This window comes from Oryctolagus cuniculus, chromosome 16 (assembly GCF_964237555.1).
Source record: "Oryctolagus cuniculus chromosome 16, mOryCun1.1, whole genome shotgun sequence".
Lineage (NCBI taxonomy): Eukaryota > Metazoa > Chordata > Mammalia > Lagomorpha > Leporidae > Oryctolagus > Oryctolagus cuniculus.
Genome location: NC_091447.1, coordinates 19,971,381 through 19,991,452, shown reverse-complemented (window position 1 = coordinate 19,991,452; position 20,072 = coordinate 19,971,381). Strand labels below are relative to the sequence as shown.

The window sequence follows — 20,072 nt, the reverse complement described above, 5'->3', positions numbered from 1 at the left end:
TACTGGCACTGTCCTAGCCCAACTCCAGCCATTGTGGGAATCTGTGGAATGAAACAGAAGATGGGAGTCTGTGTCTGTCTGTCCCTCTCTCCTTTTCCCCTTCAAATTAATTAAATAAACATTTTTGAAACTCCCCGATGGCTTCCTATATTATTGAGAGCATCAGCCGAAGTCCACAGCCTGGTCTACAAGTCCCTGTGGGACAGGCAAGCACCGCCTCCCTCTTCTCCCCTTGCTAACTGCATCTGCTTCCTTGAAGCTCTCTGAGCTCAGCAGCTGACACACCAGCCATTGGTACTAGCAGCTCCCTTGCTGGAAAGTTCTTCCTCCAGAATGCTATAGAAGTTCCTTCCCACTGGAGCAACTCCTTAAGTATTCATGTTAGTTTATCAGAATGTCTTCTTGGACTATTCCAACCAAAAGACAAAAGAGTACACTTCATCCACTCACTTCGTGGTAGCTTTCTCTTTAGCACTTACTATTAAATGATGCATTATCTACTTACTAATTGGCTTAGAGAGTTTGTCTGTTTGGTTCGCTACCACATCCTTAGAACCTAGAAGAGTTCCAGCGAAAGGTCCCTTTCATGATGCACTTGGTGGGGTTGCCACCTGGTCATTTCCAGAAGCCTTGTATAACAAAAGTATCAATGCCCAAAATGAGTACTAGAGATCTTACAAAGACTGAGGCCCTGGAGAAGCAAGGGGAGAGGGAGAGGAGGAGGGATGGAAGGAGGGGGGGATGGACAGGTAGAGTTGTAGCCAGGTCCTCTCTTGGGGAGGAGGACAGTTCCTGAGCCCCTGGGACAGGTTCCTGAGCCCCTGGGACAATGTGAAGGGAGGAAGAGGGGCAAAGACAGAAGGAAAAAGAGAACAGTGGAGGCACCCAGTTGGTCTCTGCCACAATTTTCTCAGCTCAACCCTAAAAGAGGATTTTTCAACCAACACGAGGGGAAGGAGATGAGTGTCTACAGACTACTTATATCTCTTGCCAAAACACTGGTCATGTGCTTTTTAGAATCACAAACAAATCCACAGCAAACTTGCATGTCAAACAATAGGGGGTGGTTAAGAAATTATGCTATAGCAACTCAACGGAATCTTATGCATAATCATAGATTTGAAAACTATGTAGCAATATGAAAAAATGCCTGTGGTAGAATTTTAAGTGAAGGAAGCACAATTTCAAAATGTGTCTGTGCTGTTTCAAGCTATTCAAGAATTATGGTTACTTGGACAACATAAACAAAGGGATGCAAAAATTTAAAAATCAATGACTTTGTAGCGTTATGAGATTCTGTGTGATTTACTCATCCCATCCCCATTTTTGGGTTTTTAAAATATGCCAACAACAATCTTCAAGCTTCAGAGTTTGGAATTACATTGATGCTGCCTGAAGGGGACTTTGTCAATAGACCTAAAAACTCCATAAACTGGTCCTCCCTGGAACAATCACTAGGCAGGCACCATCTCATGCTGGTAATAGGAAATTCTTGACAACACTGCACCAGGGTCCATTAACCAACCCACTCAGCATGAATTAACCATCGACTACCTGCTGCATATATCTACCGACTATATGCTATGCAAAGGCATCTGCCATATGCTACAGGTAACCATTGACTATACCCTGTGTATGAGCATCAACTATATGCTACGTTCAGTCTTCTATTATATGCCATGCATAACCACTGACTATACACTATGGATAAGCCTTGAATTCATGCGAGGCATAAACACTGACTATATGCTAAGATCTGTGAGGGAAATCGAAATGTGGCAAGATTAGTTCTAGGGGCCTGCACTGTGGCTAGTAGTTTAAGCCCCTGCCTATGGTGCTGGCTTCCCATGTGGGTGCTGGTTCAGGTCCCGGCTGTTTCACTTCTGACCCAGCTCTCTGCTGGTAGCCTGGGAGTGCAGTGGAGGATGGCCCAGGTGCTTGGGCCCCTGCACCCACATGGGAGACCTGGAGGAAGCTCCTGGCTCCTGGCTTTGGATTGGCCCAGCTCTGGCTGTGGTGGATATTTGGGGCGTGAACCAGTGGATAGAAGACCTCTCTCCGTCTCTCCTCTCTCTAACTCTGCCTCTCAAATAAATAAATAAACGCTTTAAAAAAGAAAGATTCAGTTCTTACTGTTATGGCCTTTACACTCCAAGAAAGGGAATTTATGACAAACACAAAAATAACCAACAGAAGACACATTTTTTAAAAAAATTGTAAGAAAAATATCATCAAAGCACTAAGGAATTAAGTAATTTTGCATTCAGTGTTTGGTTTTGGAGATTAGGAGATGAAGATTGAGGTAGGCCTTGGAGAGCAGCGCTCCCATAGGTGTGTATGTGTGTTTGTGTGTGTGTGTGTGTTTGTGTGTGTGTGTGCATGTGAACATCCATGTATGGGAAGGTGAGCTGGACAGAGGCAGCAGCTTTTCCAGAGGGGAGAGTCTGGACACGGTGGAGGGAAACTCAACACAGACCAGAGCTGACTGTGGATCTGGCCTGGAGATGGCATTCGCCTGCAGGGATGTGGCTGGGATTGGCCTAGGGATTACAAAGCGGGATCCAGTGAAGGCTTCTGAGTGGGGAATGACTGTTCAGAGCCATTGAATGGAAAGACTCATTTGGCAGCCGGGATGGAAAGAGACTGAGCTCGGGGGGCAGACAAAGCTGGATTCAAACCCTGCTCGTCCGTGTACTGGCTCTGTCATGTTTATACAGATTCCCTAACCTCTACACTCCACTTTCCGTGTCTACAAACAGTGCATCTAGCTCTTTGGTAGGTTGGCTATGAGGCTTGACATGGTAGAACAACAGAGTAGGTTCAATAAAGACTCAATAAATAATCCCATTTCCCTTAAATGTCAGCTTGTAGAAGGAATTTTTTTAAAAGCAGACAGGGCAGAAGGACAAAAATCACAGGACATTTCTGCAGCAGAGTCTGGAAGACTTGGTAATGACACGTTCGTGACTGCCAAGGGAAAAAGCAAAGTCGTGGAGCTTCCAGTGGGCGTCGCAGAGGACAACGGTGGCCCCCACAGAAATGGGCATGCCAGGAGGACAGCTGACATGAGGCTTTGCTTGTGATTGAATCACTGGAAAATCAAGAAGCAGCAGTAGTTTGTCTAGAAGGAAATGTTTAGTGTGGCATTGCGAGTAGGGGACCTTGTCCCCAAACCAATGTGGGCCACACATGTCATACTCTGTAAGAATTTTAGTAGTTGGTGACTCTATTACTGAGGTCTGGAATGATCCTATTCAACACTCTTCTCTTGATACATTCATTCCAGATATGCAGAGAAGTTGTTGGATCAAACTACGCTATTTGGTGTATACGCCAACTGAATTTTAGCCATTTATTTTCCATTTATTATCTTTTTTAATAGCTTTATTGAGATAAAAGTGACACAAAATTCACCCATTTAATGTGCATCCAGGGACCTTAGAATGTCTATAGATTTTTTTTAAACCATCACCACAATCAACTTCAAAATATTTTGGTCACCCTCAAAAGAAGTCACATATCCCTTACCCAGCACCTCTGAGCTCCTAGCTCTATCCCCAGCCTTAGACAAGACTAATCTACCTTCTGTCTCCATGCAAGTTCATCCATGATATATAGTATGTATCAATACTTCTTTTCATGAGCAAACAATATTCCCGTATATGGAGATATGAGGCTTTGTTTATCCACTCATCAAATTGGTAGACTTTGGGTCTCAAATTTTTGGCTATTATGAATGCCCCTGCTATGACCACTTGGTACAGTTTTTGGGTGGATGTATTTTTCCATTTTTTTTGGGGGGGTATGTGGCTAGGCATGGAATTGCTGGGTCATAGGGTTTAACTTTTTGTGGAATTACCAAACTGGTCTCTAAAGTGTCCATGCCACTTCTCATCAACAATGTATAACGTTACAGTCTCTCCACATTCTCATCTCTGTTTGTTCTTATCTTAAAAGTCATCCCCGTGGGTATGAAGTGTTATTTCACTATGGTTTTACTTTTCCTGATAGCTAGTGATGTGGAATACCTTTTTATGTGCTTATCAGCCAATTGTATTTCTTCTTTGGAAAACTGTAGCCAGATCCTTTGCTCATTTTTTCAAATGGGCCATTTGTCTTTTATTAAGATATGCTCTTAAAATTTGGAGTTTTGGCCAGCGCCGCGACTCACTTGGCTAATCTTCCGCCTGCGGCGCCGGTACTCCAGGTTCTAGTCCCAGCTGCTCCTCTTCCAATCCGGCTCTCTGCTGTGGCCTGGGAGGGCAGTGGAGGATGGCCCAAGTGCTTGTCCTGCACCTGCACGGGAGACCAGGAGGAAGCACCTGACTCCTGGCTTCAGATCGGAGCGCGCCGGCCGTGGCAGCCATTTGAGGGGTGAACCAACGGAAGGAACCTTTCTCTCTGTCTCTCTCTCTCTCTCTCACTGTCTAACTCTGCCTGTCCAAAAAAAAAAAAAAAAAAAAAAAAAAATTGGAGTTTTGTCTCCTCACTTTCACTGTGCCAGAGGTAATGTTTGTGCATCATCAACAACCAGATAATCAGAATGCTTTTTCTTCCTACACTGAAACATCTACACTCTTCCTGACGTGTGTGTGTGTGGGGGGGGGAGAATGGATATTTTTGGTCCCTGTCAGTAACTGTTCGCACATCAAAACAATAATTATTAAGGCTTCCAGGGTAACAAACTATAGTTGGACTTCATTCTTTTCTGCTCAAGGTTAAAAGCGAGTGTTGCTCTGGAGCACACTCAAGCCCAGACCAAGGACAATGCCCACATGAGCAGCTTCATCAATCAGTGTCACCCAGTCACACCTGTTTCCTTTTTTTTTTTTTTTTTTTTTGACAGGCAGAGTGGACAGTGAGAGAGAGAGACAGAGAGAAAGGTCTTCCTTTGCCGTTGGTTCACCCTCCAATGGCCACCGGGGCCGGCGCGCTGCGGCCAGCGCACTGCACTGATCCGATGGCAGGAGCCAGGTACTTCTCCTGGTCTCCCATGGGGTGCAGGGCCCAAGCACTTGGGCCATCCTCCACTGCACTCCCGGGCCACAGCAGAGAGCTGGCCTGGAAGAGGGGCAACCGGGACAGAATCCGGCGCCCCGACTGGGACTAGAACCTGGTGTACCGGTGCCGCAAGGCGGAGGATTAGCCTAGTGAGCCGCGGCGCCGGCCCACATCTGTTTCCAAGGCTGGCCCTTGCTTTCCTTTGGCTGTGTGTTGCTGGCTTTGCCTCTACATGGTACTAGGTGGATCCCATCTAGGACGACTTGCTCCAAGTTTTCTTCTGGGGGTCCACCAGAGCTTATCTTTAGCATGTGATAAAACATATCTGGTTATCATCCCCAACACGCCCCATTTGCCAGCTCCTGTGGAGTCCCGTAACTACTTGCCCTGGGCACCGCCTTCTTGAGGGGTGCACCTGCTGTTATCATTGAATCACATCCCCTCTAAGAGAGACATAGGAAAGTCCCAACCCCCAGTACCTCTGAAAGTGACTTATGTGTAGGTAAGGTATTTGCAGGGGTAGTAAAGATAAATCAAGGCCATCAGGGCCATCCTGGGTAATCCAACAGGACTGATGTCCCCCAAAGAAGAGGCATTTTAGAGACTCAGGCGTGCTGGGGTGTGGGGCATGAAGATGCAGAGAAGGCTGTGTGCCAGCCAAGAAGAGAGGCCTGGGGCAGATTCTCCCTCCAAGCCTTTAGAAGGGACCAGCCCTGCTAAGACCTTGGTTCCTGACTTCCGGCCTGCAGGAGTGTGATGGAATCACTGGCTCTTGTTGAAGTCTTCCCAGTCTGTGTTTCTCTGTCCCAGCAGTCCCAGGACCCTAATACACCTGGCCATGTCCTAGCCCCACCCTCAGTGCCAGAGCCCTGGCTGCCCTGGGGTGCCCTCCTTCCCTCCTCCCCGGGGACAAGGAGGCATAGCTCCATTCTGACAGAATTTGCCAATAGCCTCAGGACAGCGTGTTGTTAGAGCTGCTCTTGGAGTTTTTTCTCTCTGTTACTAAGCCTCTGGGGTGCTGGGCCAGAGCCTCTGGCCTCCCCTCCCACCCTAACCAGGGACAGCCGGGACTTCATCACTGCACCAGGCTTCCTCCAAATCCACGCTCCCCTGGGAACAGCAGCTCCCTCCCCCTGCCATTCATTTTCCAATGACTCAGTCCACAGTCACGTGGGTCCTACCTCTTCACTGGCTTGATTCTCACCCAGTCCCGGCCAAGGCCCCATCACCCCCTGCTGAGCTGGGTTCTCGGCCTCTAGTCTTGTCCCCTCCTAAAAGACATGAGAGTGAACCGCTTGGTGCTCTGTTTCACAGGAGTTCTGGAGCGGAGGGACTGTGTCCCCTTTGGATCACGGACCCCTAGGGCCTGGCACATCACAGATGTGCAGTAAATATTTAATGAGGGGAGGGAGGCTCGGGGTCCTCAGCACTCCAGGAAGGCATCTGTCCACAGGAGCCCCCACCCCAGCCAGTCTGTCACACATAGCAACTGGGGCTCGAGCAGGACTCTGGCATTTTGGTTGGAAGAGAGTATGTTGGTTTATTTACGGTTGTTGCTATTTCTTGGTAACATAAAGCCCCCTGGGTTCCAGAAGTACCTGTGGGGCTGGCATGGAGGCGGACGGGGAGGCCCAAGAGGAAAGGAGAGGAGAGGGAGGGAGGCCAATGCCTGCACTCTGATTACACGTGTGGCACTGACTGGCTCTGGGTCCCCCGCGTCACTTAAACCCTGCAAGTCTTAGTGTCTTCATCCATCAAGTATGGATGCTAAGACCTGTCCTAAACACCTCACTGCATTGTGTGTCACACCAATAAGAAGACTTATATGAAATGACTTTGAAAACCCTTGAAATGTCAATGGTTTTCTAGGGCTGGGCTCTCCAGCAAACAGGAAGTGATCCTCGCGGAGAAATACAAATGATGATCCAACCAGTGCTAATGGAAAAGTTATCTTTTCAGTTAAGTACATGGCCAGGCAGTGTCTTCACAAACACATGTACTTCTGACCATAAGACACAGCTCACAGTCAGCCACAGAGTTCAAGGTTTATGTGTACATAGGCTGCTAGACAACATCTCAGGCAAGAACCACCAACCCCAGTTTTCACTCTGAGGTGTCTGGACTTTTTCATGAACATTTGTCTCTGTGCCTTTTTTCTGGAAACCAGCTTCCAGCTTGCACTCGATTGATAAAATCCATACCCCACAAAGGCCAGGCTTCACTGCTTCTAGAAACACCTCTCTCAGTAGTCCACACATTCCATGGCCCGGGGGTCACCAATTTCTGAGATGGCCCATTCCACTGATGTACAGCTCTGCTTGTTCCACCATTCATTCCTGTTTGGAGCCAAAATAGTAAACACAGACCCCTCTCCCTCCTCCATTTTCCACTGTTTTTCCTTGAACCACAGAGAAAAAGTCAGAAAATAGAGTACCCCTTGTCCATAGAATGTTCCTTGACATTTCACACAAACCTACGCCTTCTCCTTTCCAAGTCAAACATCTCTCATTTCCTCCTCCATCCCACCTGTGATCTGCTGCCAGAACTTCCCGCTCCCAGACTGTCCCCGACCAAACAACTTCTCCCTGGCCAGTGTCGCTCTGAAGTATAGGCAGAGTCCCTCCCATAACCGACAAGGCTGCTTCCCTGGACTTTTTCACTGGTCTCATTTGGGTTCATCCCTGTACTGAGAAAACCAATCAAGTAAAGCCAAACAGAAATACTCAAAAGAAGGCCAAATGAGTACATATTTGAATTAAATGATAACAGCTTCTACACGCACAGCCCAAACAGATCCAAGCCGATGTCTAGCGGAAAGGTATCCGGTATTGTATGTCTCATTGCTGGCTTCCCCAGACTCTCCTGTTTGTCAGGATGACATCACACACACACACACACACACACATGTGCACACACACACAGACAGACACACATGCTGATGTCACCTCTTGTATTAGCCCAAAGAGCAAAAGAATTCTTTGGATTTTTGACCTTTCCATTAAAACACTATAGCCCCTATGTTTGGGACAATTGGTCTGTACATTATATTTTTCCATCTGGAGAATGAATATAAGCAAATCTTACTCCAACTATTTTTTTATAATTGCAGTAACATACAGAAGATATAAAAATTATTGTATTAACCATTTTAAAGAGTTCAGTTGTGTCAAGAATATTCACATTATTACACAACCCACATCCAAAATCCTGTATTTTTAAGAAATTAGTATTAAATAATTAAAACTATAAAATAATATAAGACCTTTTAAATAGAACTTCCAGAATATCTGCTAACTCTTAAGGAGCAAGTATTTGTATAATTTACCCTTACAGCTTTCCTTTTAAGGATCCAACCATTTTTGTGCATTTAAAAAACTCCATTCCTTGGAAAGGATAAAAATGGGTTCAAAGGTTAAGCTGCATGTCTTAAGAATATCCCTTCCAAAGGGCATGTCAAGTGATTATGTCATTTCTTTCTCCCCGATTTTTGCAAATGCTTCTGAAACACATGAAAAATAAATAATTGCATTTCTCTGCCAGCATCGCCCCCACCCAATTGGCAGACATCACTGTTTTGTTTATGTTTTTGTTTTTTTCATGTTTCGAATGGTTGGGAGATTCGCATGAGTATCTAGCAGAAAGTACCATTTCAAATTCCATGCTGCTTCATGGTGCCAAAACACCGCGCCCTCATCTCGGATGTGGTGCACGCATCCCGGCACTGAGACTGGTGCTTGTTGGTCATCTGGCCCCATGAAGCTGGAAGATGGAATTGTAAACAATGTGTGCTTGGATGGGCTTCATTAGAAAAAAGAGCATCGTATGTGTAGCTTCCACTCTTTCCAATCTAGCAAAACTTAATCAGCGGGGTGTACCTGAGTCAATGTGCAAATACAGATTTGCTCAAAAGGAGTAACAATGTATTCATGGGCATCCCCAAAAGACAAGCAAAGTTACAAGCATATGCCTTGATAACTCTAGTCATCCACGGCCATAGTCATATACAAGCATAAGCACATACATCTGTGGATATTGAGACTGCGTTCACATCATGCTTAGAAAAGGATCCCAAAGCATCACTCCCTGGCCCTGGTCTCAAATTGCACTATTAATTGTGGCTTACATTTCGCCTGGTAAAAGCGCTGCTTGGGACGTCAACATTCCACAATGGCATGTGAGACTGCATCTGGGAAAGCAGCAGAAGATGGCCCAAGTCCTTAGGTCCCTGCCATCCTTGTGCTGGAGACCCGGATGGAATTCCAGGCTCCTGACTTCAGCCTGGTCTGCCCTTAGCCTTGGCTACTGCAGCCTTTTGGAGAGTGAAGCAGCAGATGGAAGAAATCTCCTCTCTCTCTCCCTCTCTCTCTCTCTCTCTCTCTCTCTCTGTTATTCTGCATTTCAAACAAATAACTCTAAAAAAGATAATTCAGGGGCTGGAGCTAGAGCCAATCTTGCTGAGCAAATGAATCACTGAAGCCCTTTACCTTCATCCCCAAAGCAGATGAGCAATTGGCATTGATCTCAGCGAATCCCCACACACAGGCCTCTAGCAGTCAGTCACAAGGTGGCCCGAGAGGAAGATTCCCCGCCTACCACAGAAAGCACGGATGCAACAGATGTCTCCATGCAACTTCCGGAATAGATGCCACGCTAAGAAGTTCATGTACCTGTCTTTATCTGTTAATCATTCTAGGTACGCGTAGTCTGAAGCTGGGTGTAAGAATTCAAGGGTACTTCAGAAGGTCTGTGGAAAATGGAAAGGAGTTTATTTTGGTGCAAAAATTTTTTTTTGAAATCCATGCATCCCCGGTGTCTTCAAAAGTTCATGGCAAATACACAGTATGGAAAAAAAATGACACATGGATTTCAAAATTCTTTGGCACCAAAATAAACTTAGCTAGCAATTTCAGTTTTTTATAAAAACGTTTTGAAGTTTCCTCATCTTAGCACGGAAAGCATTTGAGCGCAAATGATGCATGGGAAAGCATCAGCAACAATGTTGTTTTTATCAAATGCAATAGCACACACAGTGGAAAAGTCCCACTTACAGGCACCTAGAGTCCAGCTCATACCTGGGTGACGTGCCCTTCATAAACGGGAGCCCTGACATGAGCCTGATCAGCCTGTAAGGTGCCTAGCCCTGTCAATCTCGTGGCTTCTCCATGCATACCATGGACATTAGAGCCACGTGTTAATAAAAGGACATTAAAACCCTTCCCCTGCGTGACATTACAGAAAACACAAACATGGTCACTGCAACGTGCAGAAAACCACATAGCTTTGTCTCTAAAATGGTTTCAGAGGCCCGTGGTCAGACTGACATGAATTTGGAAACGGATGGCTCTGCAGTGGATCGGAGAGTGGGTCAGGGTGAGATGACTCACGGATTCGGGAACTCAAGGGCCCTGCACAAGCAATGCTGGCTCCGCAAAAAGGTGAGCGAGGGGGTGGGAACGTATTATTTGGTATTTTTTGCATCTTTAGTGAATATACAGACTGACAATATTGGAAATATGTATGTGCTAAAATAAACCATTCTGGTATTCATTGAGAAATATTGATTCCTCTAATATTTTAAAATGTTATTAGTCTATATTTACTAAGTTTATGGAAAATTTTTTAAAGATGACAGATCGAATGAGTACCTTAAGTCTAGGGTTGATAAGTAACATCTTGACGCCAACAGGTTTGGTCTGGCCAGCAACACAAATCGTGTTAAAAAATCAAAGGCAAGAACCTCGGGGGGACCCAGGTGTCTCAAATGCAGTAAGAGGGTCCCTCTCTAAAACAGCTGAAGGCAAGTAGGATCTGGGGCAAAATTCACTGAAACGGGAGGACCTTGACCTTCTCCAAAATGGGTGGTTTCTAGGGGACCACATGTAAATCAAACCCGGCCGGCGCCGCGGCTCACTAGGCTAATCCTCCGCCTAGCGGCGCCGGCACACCGGGTTCTAGTCCCGGTCGGGGCGCCGGATTCCGTCCCGGTTGCCCCTCTTCCAGGCCAGCTCTCTGCTGTGGCCCGGGAGTGCAGTGGAGGATGGCCCAGGTGCTTGGGCCCTGCACCCCATGGGAGACCAGGAAAAGCACCTGGCTCCTGGCTCCTGCCATCGGATCAGCGCGGTGCGCCGGCCGCAGCGCGCCGGCCGTGGCGGCCATTGGAGGGTGAACCAACGGCAAAGGAAGACCTTTCTCTCTGTCTCTCTCTCTCACTGTCCACTCTTCCTGTCAAAAATAAATAAATAAATAAATAAAAAAAAAACATGTAAATCAAACCCAACGTGAAGACTTCCAGGGCAGCCCCACATCTCAAACACCCAGGTCTGAAACTTACCCGAAGCAGGGCTCCTGTGGGGCACAAAGAACTGCCTTCCACATTGTTCGCTCCGTAAAGCGCTTTACTGAGTCTATTTTCTTAAATACGTCTTGTAGGGCGCAGCACCTACCAGCCGATAAACAACTGCAGGCTACCCTTGAACTCAAATGAACACTTTGCTGCAATTCTTTTCCTTAAATAGAATCATAGGCTATGAGAATAGCAGATTCCTTCGAGATCAGTTAGAAGAGCGCTCCTCAACCTTGGCTATGCATTAGAAACGCTTGTGGAGCTTTTGAAAACATACAGAGGCCTAGGTCCCCACCCCAAACCAATTAAGTCAGGCTCTCAGTGGGGAGGGGTATCTCTGTCTCTCATTAGCTCCTGGGGGGGGGGGGGGAGTTGTGCTGGGCTGGGAGGATTAAGAAGCACTGACACAGACATGCACTGTCTGACACCATAGGCCCGGGTCACAGTGGGCTTTTGCACTTGCATTGTGGCTAGCCCAAACCCAGCTCTGCTGTAGTTGTAAAACACACACTGCATCACAAAGATTTAATTAAAAAAAAAAAGACACAAAGTCTCGTTGACATCTTGTACTGACTGTATGCTAAATGACAATATTTGGGATAGTCTGTATGAATACAATTATTAAAATCAATTTCATCTGTTCATTTTTATCTTTTGAATGTAGCTACTAGAACAGTTAAAATTATATACAAAGGGGCTTCAAAAAGTTCATTGGAACAGGGAATTAAGAGATGTTTGGTGGTGCAAAAAAGCTTTAAAAATCATGCCGTTTTTTCCTTAACGTGCATTTTCCATGAACTCTGAAGTCCCCTGGTACGTAGCGTGCATCTGAGGCTCCCGCTTCTGCCCAAAGTCTTTTATCACAAATGAAGAAATGGAGGCAGAGGAGCAAGGATTCCAAGGCAGCACTTCAGCAACTGCCCCTTTCAGTCTTGGGATTTCCTTCTTTGCATACCCATGCTTTAACAGAGCCGTGGACGGCAAAGACGACGGGGATGCCATCAACAGGACTTCAAACCTGTCCCTCGTTATTTTTTTTAACACTTGATATTAAAAATCGATTTCTCTTTTGGAAAAATACCCTCTCTCTGTCAGGCACACACTTGTGATTTGTTATTCTAGGGTTACTCATGAAAGCAAGGCAGCTGGAGTGGTTGCTAAAAAACAAGTTTAGAGACACATTAGCAGGAAGGGAAATGCAGAGAATGAACCAGGAGAACGGTTTACCAGGTTGCAGAAGAGAAAGGACCCTGGAAGCCTCAGCATTCTGAGAAACATCTTGGACACAGTAGGAGGGTGCTTCAAAAAGATCGTGGAAACATGGAATTGAACGATAAGCTTATTTAATAAAAAAATTTTTTTTGAATTCATTCCCAGTGTTTTCGAAACACACATTTTTCCATGCACTTCTGGAAGACCCTGTTCAGCATGTACAAGCCTGGGCCCTTACTGTGGCTCTTCCTCCCCAAAGTCCATGAGTCCTGGACAATGCTACTGCAGCAAGGTGCGCCTGGCCCGTCAGAGCCGCACGCCATTTCACACCGAGGAACCCTGGTGGGAGGGGATTTTGTCCGCAATGCCTTCCAGCCTCTGATGCGCGCACAATTACTGCTCCTCCGATAGCCAACTTCCCCCAAAGGAAAACATTTTGTTCTGATAAAACAAAATGGTCCTGACCAAACTTGCACATTAAGTGCATTTCTTCCAGTAAACAGCTAATTCAAACCAAAAAGAAAAAAAAAAAAAACCTATATTTTGTTGCCTATGTTCCCCCCCTCCCCCCCACACACACACCTTGGGAAGCCAGCAGAGAGAGAAATGCCTAAAACTGGCTGAAATGTGTTTTACCGGAGAAATCACACTACAATACAGGGCCCCCTCAGTGTAGTAAAAGAATAAAAGAGACCTGAATTCTAACATAAAACCTTCATGCAAAGAGCTGGAAAGGGAACTGCTGGGCCGGGCCAAACAACACACATGGTGCAGGATTGGAGGTTTCTAGTTAGATATTGTAATGCCCCATCTTCAATACAGCATTGAGAATTGAGAATCATCTCAATTCTAATGCTTGTGGCTCTGAAGCCCTCTGATTTGCATGCATGGTTCCTGTTCCTACTGATGAGTCAAGTTTTACCAATCAAATCTCAAAGAGCAGGCTCCCAGACTCAACTCGCTTTTCAGATAATAACGTCCACCTCCAAGCATTCTCATATATGCTGACCCGGGAAGATAATATATGACAGATTGGTTCTGGGCAAAACACACCTGCTAGAGTGAAAACAGTTTTTGTTGCTCTATAACATAAAAGTATTTCTTGGGTTTGAAAATGATTTTTCAGATCCTTTTTTTAAAGATGATGAAATTCCTGCCTTCATCTGAGATGGTTTCAGCTTATTTTTAGTCCTACTAGCTTTGCTCTCAGAGGAAATCTGGACAGCATAATTTTCAATTTTAGTAATAGTAGTGAAGAAAAAGAAAAAAAGAAATTAAGTTATGGTCAATTTGGGAGGACTACATTAGAAAAAGTAACGTGGCAGTTAATACATAAGTGGGATAGAAATTGCAATGATGTGATCAAGGCATCCATTCACAAGTTCTGATTAAAAAAAAAAAAAGCGCCATTGAAAGGTTGATTGCAAAAGACATGAAAAGAGCAGAGCATTCAAAGCCATGGGTTAAGCTCCACTTGTGACCGTGGCGACCATGGTAGTTTGGCTCCTGAAAACGGAGCCCAGCGTGGAGGCAAGGTCCCCAGCTGCGTGCCTTGGGTGAGCCAGGGGACACCCGCAAACCTGGGGGTCTTCTCTATAAGGGAAGAGGTGGCATTGACAGAAGGGTCTCCCCGCCCTTTGATTTCACTGGCAGGATCTCCAGGCCCAAAGGACCCCTTCTCCCTCCCCAAGACCAGTGCAAGGCAAACATCAAGGGGGGGAACATTCACTCCTCGCTCATTCCAGGGTGGAGATTAGAAATGTGACCCTTAGGGAAATAGGAGAAGTGGCAATATGTATTTCTAAAGTGATAAATTGATCCTGATCTATTTCTCAGATGAGAAAAGGGAAACCAGAGTGAACATGGAGGAAGAAATATGAAAATGTCAATGTAATATATGTTCAGAAATTTATCCTAAACTCTATGTTCTCTGAAAACCAGAGAAGCCTCAGTAAGGGCTGCACGAACTTTCCCCGTGTTTCTGGAAGCACGTTACCACGAACTGCACATTCTAAAAGCTTGCTGTCTCGTTTTAGATTTTCTTATGTTAAATCCATGATTTGTGATTCCCAACAATGGAATACTAATGGATGCTCAAAAAACACTAATTGCCCATTTTTTTTCCTAATTACAAAATGTAATAACTCTTTCATGAAAACATTAACCATGATGTCATTTTAAAGTGCCAGACTTCCTATTGAAAACACTGCCGCAAAATAGATCGCTTATTTGGTTTACAAATAGCAACACAAAAAGGTTTTTTAAATCTGTGCCACATATCTGGAAATGCGTATTTCTCACATTTAATATTGGAAGCTACTGCCCCCCCTTTATTACCTTATCTCAATTGCATAACTTTGTAAAGTAGAATTCAAAGAAATAGTCCTAGATTTAAATCTTTAAACACTAATGTATAGAAGCATTGGTGGATTCCTGTAGTCAAACTGGACAAGATAATGAATTGACTGAGATCATTGTTCCATCTTCATCCAAGAAAGCTGCCTCTAAAAAAAGATCTTAAATTGCTGAAGAAATCCAATTTGTAAGAAGCATATAGATGGGAAACACCAGCCATGATCACATTAATTCTGTGACTAACGGCATTGCTTTGAAGTGAAGAAGACAAAAAAAAAAAAAAAAAAAAAAAAAAGACAAAAAGAGCAAGTGCACTCACATCCCAATTTTAATCCAATGATAAAACTTAAAGACAAAGTTCACATGTTGGCGATGCAGCAAGCAAACATCACATGCTAGCAGAATAACTTTCTGCTTCCTAAGAAGATACCTCCCTGGCTAAGGAAATACTGCAGAATGGAGAGGAATGGTTGCTGAAAGTCAGTCCCAGTGAGAACTCAGGAGAGAAGGGATCTGACAGAACCATGGAGCTACCACCTCTTCAAAGAGAAGCTGCAAAGTCTCAGAGATGGAGAAATAAAGGCCTGGTTTCTCCCGCTTTGTAGGAAAACTCAGGTATCAAGCCTGTAAAGGCACAACTGACTTACAATTGACAAGCCATCTGTAGCTACCAGCAATTAACATGCAAAAACAGCTGAAATGGAGGTACTATCAACGGAGCAAACATGTCTACTCCAAGGAAAGCTGAAAAATCAAAACCTATGTGATTCAGTAAGCATTTTTAAAGTCATGAGTCCTTATAAAATGGAAAAGCAAAGGAAAATAAGTCAATTTATGGGGAGACACAAGTGAGTTCCTTTGTTTGTTTTTAAGTCTTAAAACTAACGGAAGAGCTGATACACAGTCAAGCATCCTTCCTCAGGATCACAGGGGTCTAGGTTTGGAGGTAGAAAATATCTTCCATTGTTTTTGTTGATTTTTTAGTTTTCTTTTTAAAGCACTCCTTTCTTATCAAAACTTCATTACTTTTGGAAGTGACTCATGAAAGCTCCCGAAAAAGGGAGTCTTACCTAACACATGACTTACGGTGCCTCCCCGCCACTCCATTGTAGTCCACATACATGCTCATGAACATATTTTACTCCATAAATAATTCTCTTATTCACACATGCACAACCTTACACACCACACCAAATGCTACAAGTCCCAGGAAACTGACAAAAGCAACATCAAAATTCTGCACAAAATAAGAATTCCATTTCTGCAATCTGTGAAAATAACGAGAGTGCGACTATCGGACCAAGTGCAAAGTTTTTTCGCAGCTTCCCAAGCGTAATCAACATCACCTTACCATTATCTGCAGAAGAAAACCAGCCACGTGTTGCTTCCTGCAGTCTCCAAGTTTCTTTCTAGCAACTTCTCTTTCTCACCAGCAAGATCGGGAAGAAAATCAGTCTGAGTACCCGCCTCAGTATTTCAGAGGAGAAGATTGTGAAACCAGCTCTCTGTAGACAGAGCAGGTTTGGGGTTTTTACAATCACTCCTACCACTCACTTAGAGGGACCTCCTTCCCTGCCTCGCTCTCTAACTCTCAGTAATGAGACTAATTTTTCCAGTAGCCTCGAACTCCCTAGATTTAACGGACATGGAAAATGTGACTACAAACTTGTAGAACTGTCTAGCCTCCAACCTTGCACAGAAGCAACTTTGTGGGCGCGGAGCACCTCGCAAGCAGCTACACGCTCAGTTGAGGCTCCTACACTGTGCAGCGCAGAACACCAAATAGCAGTGCGCCATCTAGTTAGCAAGCAACAATCTCCATGCCGGGGGGCGGGGGGGAGGGGGGACACCTTCGCACCCCGGGAGCTCAGAGCATGTCAGCCGCTCTAAAGGTCCAATTGTTTATTTAAATAAAAAAAAAATATCGCTACGGAGATAATCCACATCGAGTGGATATGGGAAAGTTTAGGTTATAATGGCACTACAAACTTTTACATCTAACTTTGATTTACAAGATAAAAGCAAGTTTTAAATTAAAAGGGCTTTCTGTTAATAGAGCTTATTATTCTGAGGAAGGGAATGATTTTCTTCGAAAGTTGTCCCTGGGTGCATGCCTATTATCTTTGCTTTTCCCCTTCCACTAATGAGCATTCATCTAAAGAGCCTGTTAATCCTCTGATGTGTGCTTCTGGTCAGAGGTAACAGTTTGAATAAAACCACTAATCACTGATCACTAAATCACTGATCATTAATCACACCCTCCAGTGCCTGTGACCCGGGCCGTTTTTCCCTCTAGCTCTATGCATCACAAACAAGAAATTGAACATTTTCGACGCGCGTGTATTGTGCGGGGGGCATACGATTGCGTCTCTGTCCCAGCATCAGTCACAAACGGCGCCACGAACAGGAGTGAGAACGCGGCCCGGAGTCGCACCCACGCCTACCCCCCCCCCCAAGCACCGCTTTCGCTCAGAAGCGAATCAAGGCTGCTAACGAAACGCGGGGTCACCAGGAGGGTGCCCCAGATGCAGAAGACAACCTCGGCTTCTGCTGGTTTGCACAGACTCCACATCAGAGCGCGTTCTCCCCGTCCCTCCTAATTCCTCTTGGTAATTGTGTGTGTGTGTGTGTGTGTGTGTGAGTTTTTGCTGCACATCTACGTCCCCGCCCCCTCCCAGAAGGTTCTTTTCACTTGGAGCCCTCGAACAAGTCACGCACAGGGGTCCTGTCTCAGCTGCCAGAGACGGAGACTGACTCTCCGTTCCAAGACTTGGGCGTTCACCGCTTTAAACGCGCAAACTTCGCAACGCGCGCGGCGATTTGTCGCGCGGTCCTCTGCACGCCACGGCGCGCTCGGCCTCGCTTTGGAAAAGAAAGGGCTCATCTTGCTGTTCTCAGCCAAACTTGGTGCAGCCCCAGCCCCGCGTCCCGGCCTCCCCGGCTCGGCGCCCAGGGTGCTGCCGGGGACCGGCGCCCTGCTCGCGGCGGGGGCGGCGCTCTCCAGAGTGACCCCGGGACCCAGAGCGTCCCGGGGCGCCTCTCCCGGTGGGGCTGAGCACCTTCACCCCCGGAGAGGAGGGCTCGCCAGGCGCCGCGCGTAAATAACGGAAGAGCCCGGCCTGCGCGCGCGTCAGGTGCCACGGTCCCCGGGCAGCCCCCAGGCTCTCAGCCGCGCTCCGGCGACAACCCGCGCCCCAGGGAGCGCCGCGGAGGGCGGGGCGGGGCCGCAGCGGTAACGAGGTGGGCGGGGGAGGGCCGGGGAGGAGGGGTCGGGACCCAGAGGGCGCTAAAGACGCCCCGGGAGCCGGCCGGGGCGCCCGGGCGCGGGCGGGGGCGGCGGGCAGAGCTGCTTTGTCAGCATTCTGGACCCCCGAACCCTGGAGTCTCCGGAGCTGGCCTGCAGAATGACGTCATGGAGCTGTAGGCAACCCTGTGTTCCTTGACACATGTCAGAGAGGGAGGGAAAGACGAAAATCAAACACACTGCAGACTGACCACGCCGGGTACCAGCGCCCCCAGCAGCTCCCCACCCGGAACGAGCATCAGGTGGAGGGGGGGCGGCCCGCGCAGGGGGCTGTCCACAGGGTCGGGGGCCGCATCCAGCCCCAGCCCTCCCTGCAAAGAAATCCGCCGGGGAGAAGGCAAAACACGCGGCCCCCGCCGGGAGCGAAGGTCTGCTCGGTGCCCGCGCGGCTGGCGCCTCCCAGAACTTGGAGAAAAGTTGAAGCGTTTGGGTCCCGAGTCCGCCGCCGCAGAGCTGAGCGCTGCCCGGGCGCCGCCGCGGCTCCAGCCCGAGCTGTCATTTGTGGGCAGCGGCGGGGACGAGGTGGAGATGCCGGAGAGGAGGGCCCTGCGCAGGGGGGCGGCTGCGGGCGCACGGGGCGCGCGGGCCGGCGCAGAGCCTGGCCGCGGCCGAGCCCGCAGCGGCCCCGGGCAAGCGCCCTCCGAGGGCGACCTCCCGTCCCGGGCCGCGCGCCCCCGGCTGCGGCGGCGGCCCCGCGGGGGAGGTGGCCGTGCGCTCCGGCAGGGAGTCCTGGCCGCGCCCGCTGCAAGTTTGCAAACTTTCTCCGGGGGAGGCGGGGAGCGTTCGGCCGCATCTCTGGGAAGAGCCGGGGACGCGGGGGGAGGTTCCTGGCTCGCCGTCTCCGCCGCCGCCGCCGCTTCACCACACTTCTGGAGGGCTCCGCACCTTGCCAGGTCTCTGGAGGCAAACACACACCCCCCGGTTCACAACTGTCCCCCGTGCAGGGAAACGCGCGCGCTGCCACACGCGCACGCACGCCGGGGCGGCCGCGGCGCGGGCTCCACGTTAGCATCCCTGGGCGCGCGGCTCAGGCGCGGGCGCGGCGCGGGCTCTCCGGGGCGGCCTGCGGGCGCGGCGCACTTCCACAGTCGGGCGGCATCGGGCCGGAACCTGCCGCCGGCCCGCCGCACTGTTTACAAACACAGCTCGCCCTGCCCGAGCTGCAGCGCCTCTGCCCCGCTCCTTGCCCTGTGACCTGCGCCCCGGCCCCGGGCAGCTGGCGGCTGCCGCCGAGAGCCAACCCCTGCAAACGAGCGCGCGCCGGAGATGGCTCCCGCGGCAAGTGCAGCAAAAGTGCCTCCGTGCAAACGCCCCAGAAGTGGCCGAGCCGTATTTTTAGGAACTTACCAAACAAGTGTGGAGAAGGCAAGAGCCGAGCCCGGGTGAAGGGACCACGTTGGACTGAGCAAAGATTACAATACATTCTATTTAGAGTGCATTACATCACCCCCCCGGTGACGTCACGTGGGATTCCTGAACTTCTAAATCATTGCGGTCCGCGGGGGAGGGCGGCCGGGGGGCGGGGCCGGGGAGCGGAGGGGGCGGGCCCCGCCCGGGCCCCGCCCCGCCCCGCGCGCGGACCCTGGTGCCCCCGCCGGCGAGCAGCGGCGGCGGCGGCGGCGGCGACCGCGCAAGCAACAGCTTGCAGAGCCCAGCGCCGTGTGACACGGCTCCCTGACATTAGTGGTGTGAGTCAGCCTGGAAACAATCCCGATGCTTTCACACAGGACCACGGAGGAGGCAGGGGCGCTCCTGCGGGGAGGGCCTGGGCGGGACGGGGGGCTTGGGGGCGAGGTGGGGAGCGGATGCTGAGGATGTAGGATGAGACTTTGTGCAAGCGCCAAGTGCAGGGCGCTC

The 20,072-nt window shown here is 48.4% G+C and overlaps 1 protein-coding gene across 5 annotated transcripts in view; it reads right to left on the bottom strand.

The window, feature by feature from the left end:
* The window catches only part of CREB5 (cAMP responsive element binding protein 5), a 430,789-nt gene extending 411,020 nt beyond the window's left edge, over positions 1-19,769 (bottom strand). For 2 of the 5 annotated variants that reach the window (XM_051853247.2, XM_070059688.1), the window contains exon 1: positions 16,263-16,401. In XM_051853247.2, the coding sequence (XP_051709207.1) occupies positions 16,263-16,265 (3 nt within the window). In that variant the 5' untranslated portion in view covers positions 16,266-16,401. Of the gene's footprint in view, positions 1-16,262; positions 16,402-19,562 lie in introns of those variants that run through there. The other 3 variants (XM_051853248.2, XM_051853254.2, XM_051853251.2) reach the window with 3 other exon arrangements.
* Positions 19,770-20,072: the final 303 nt, after the last annotated feature.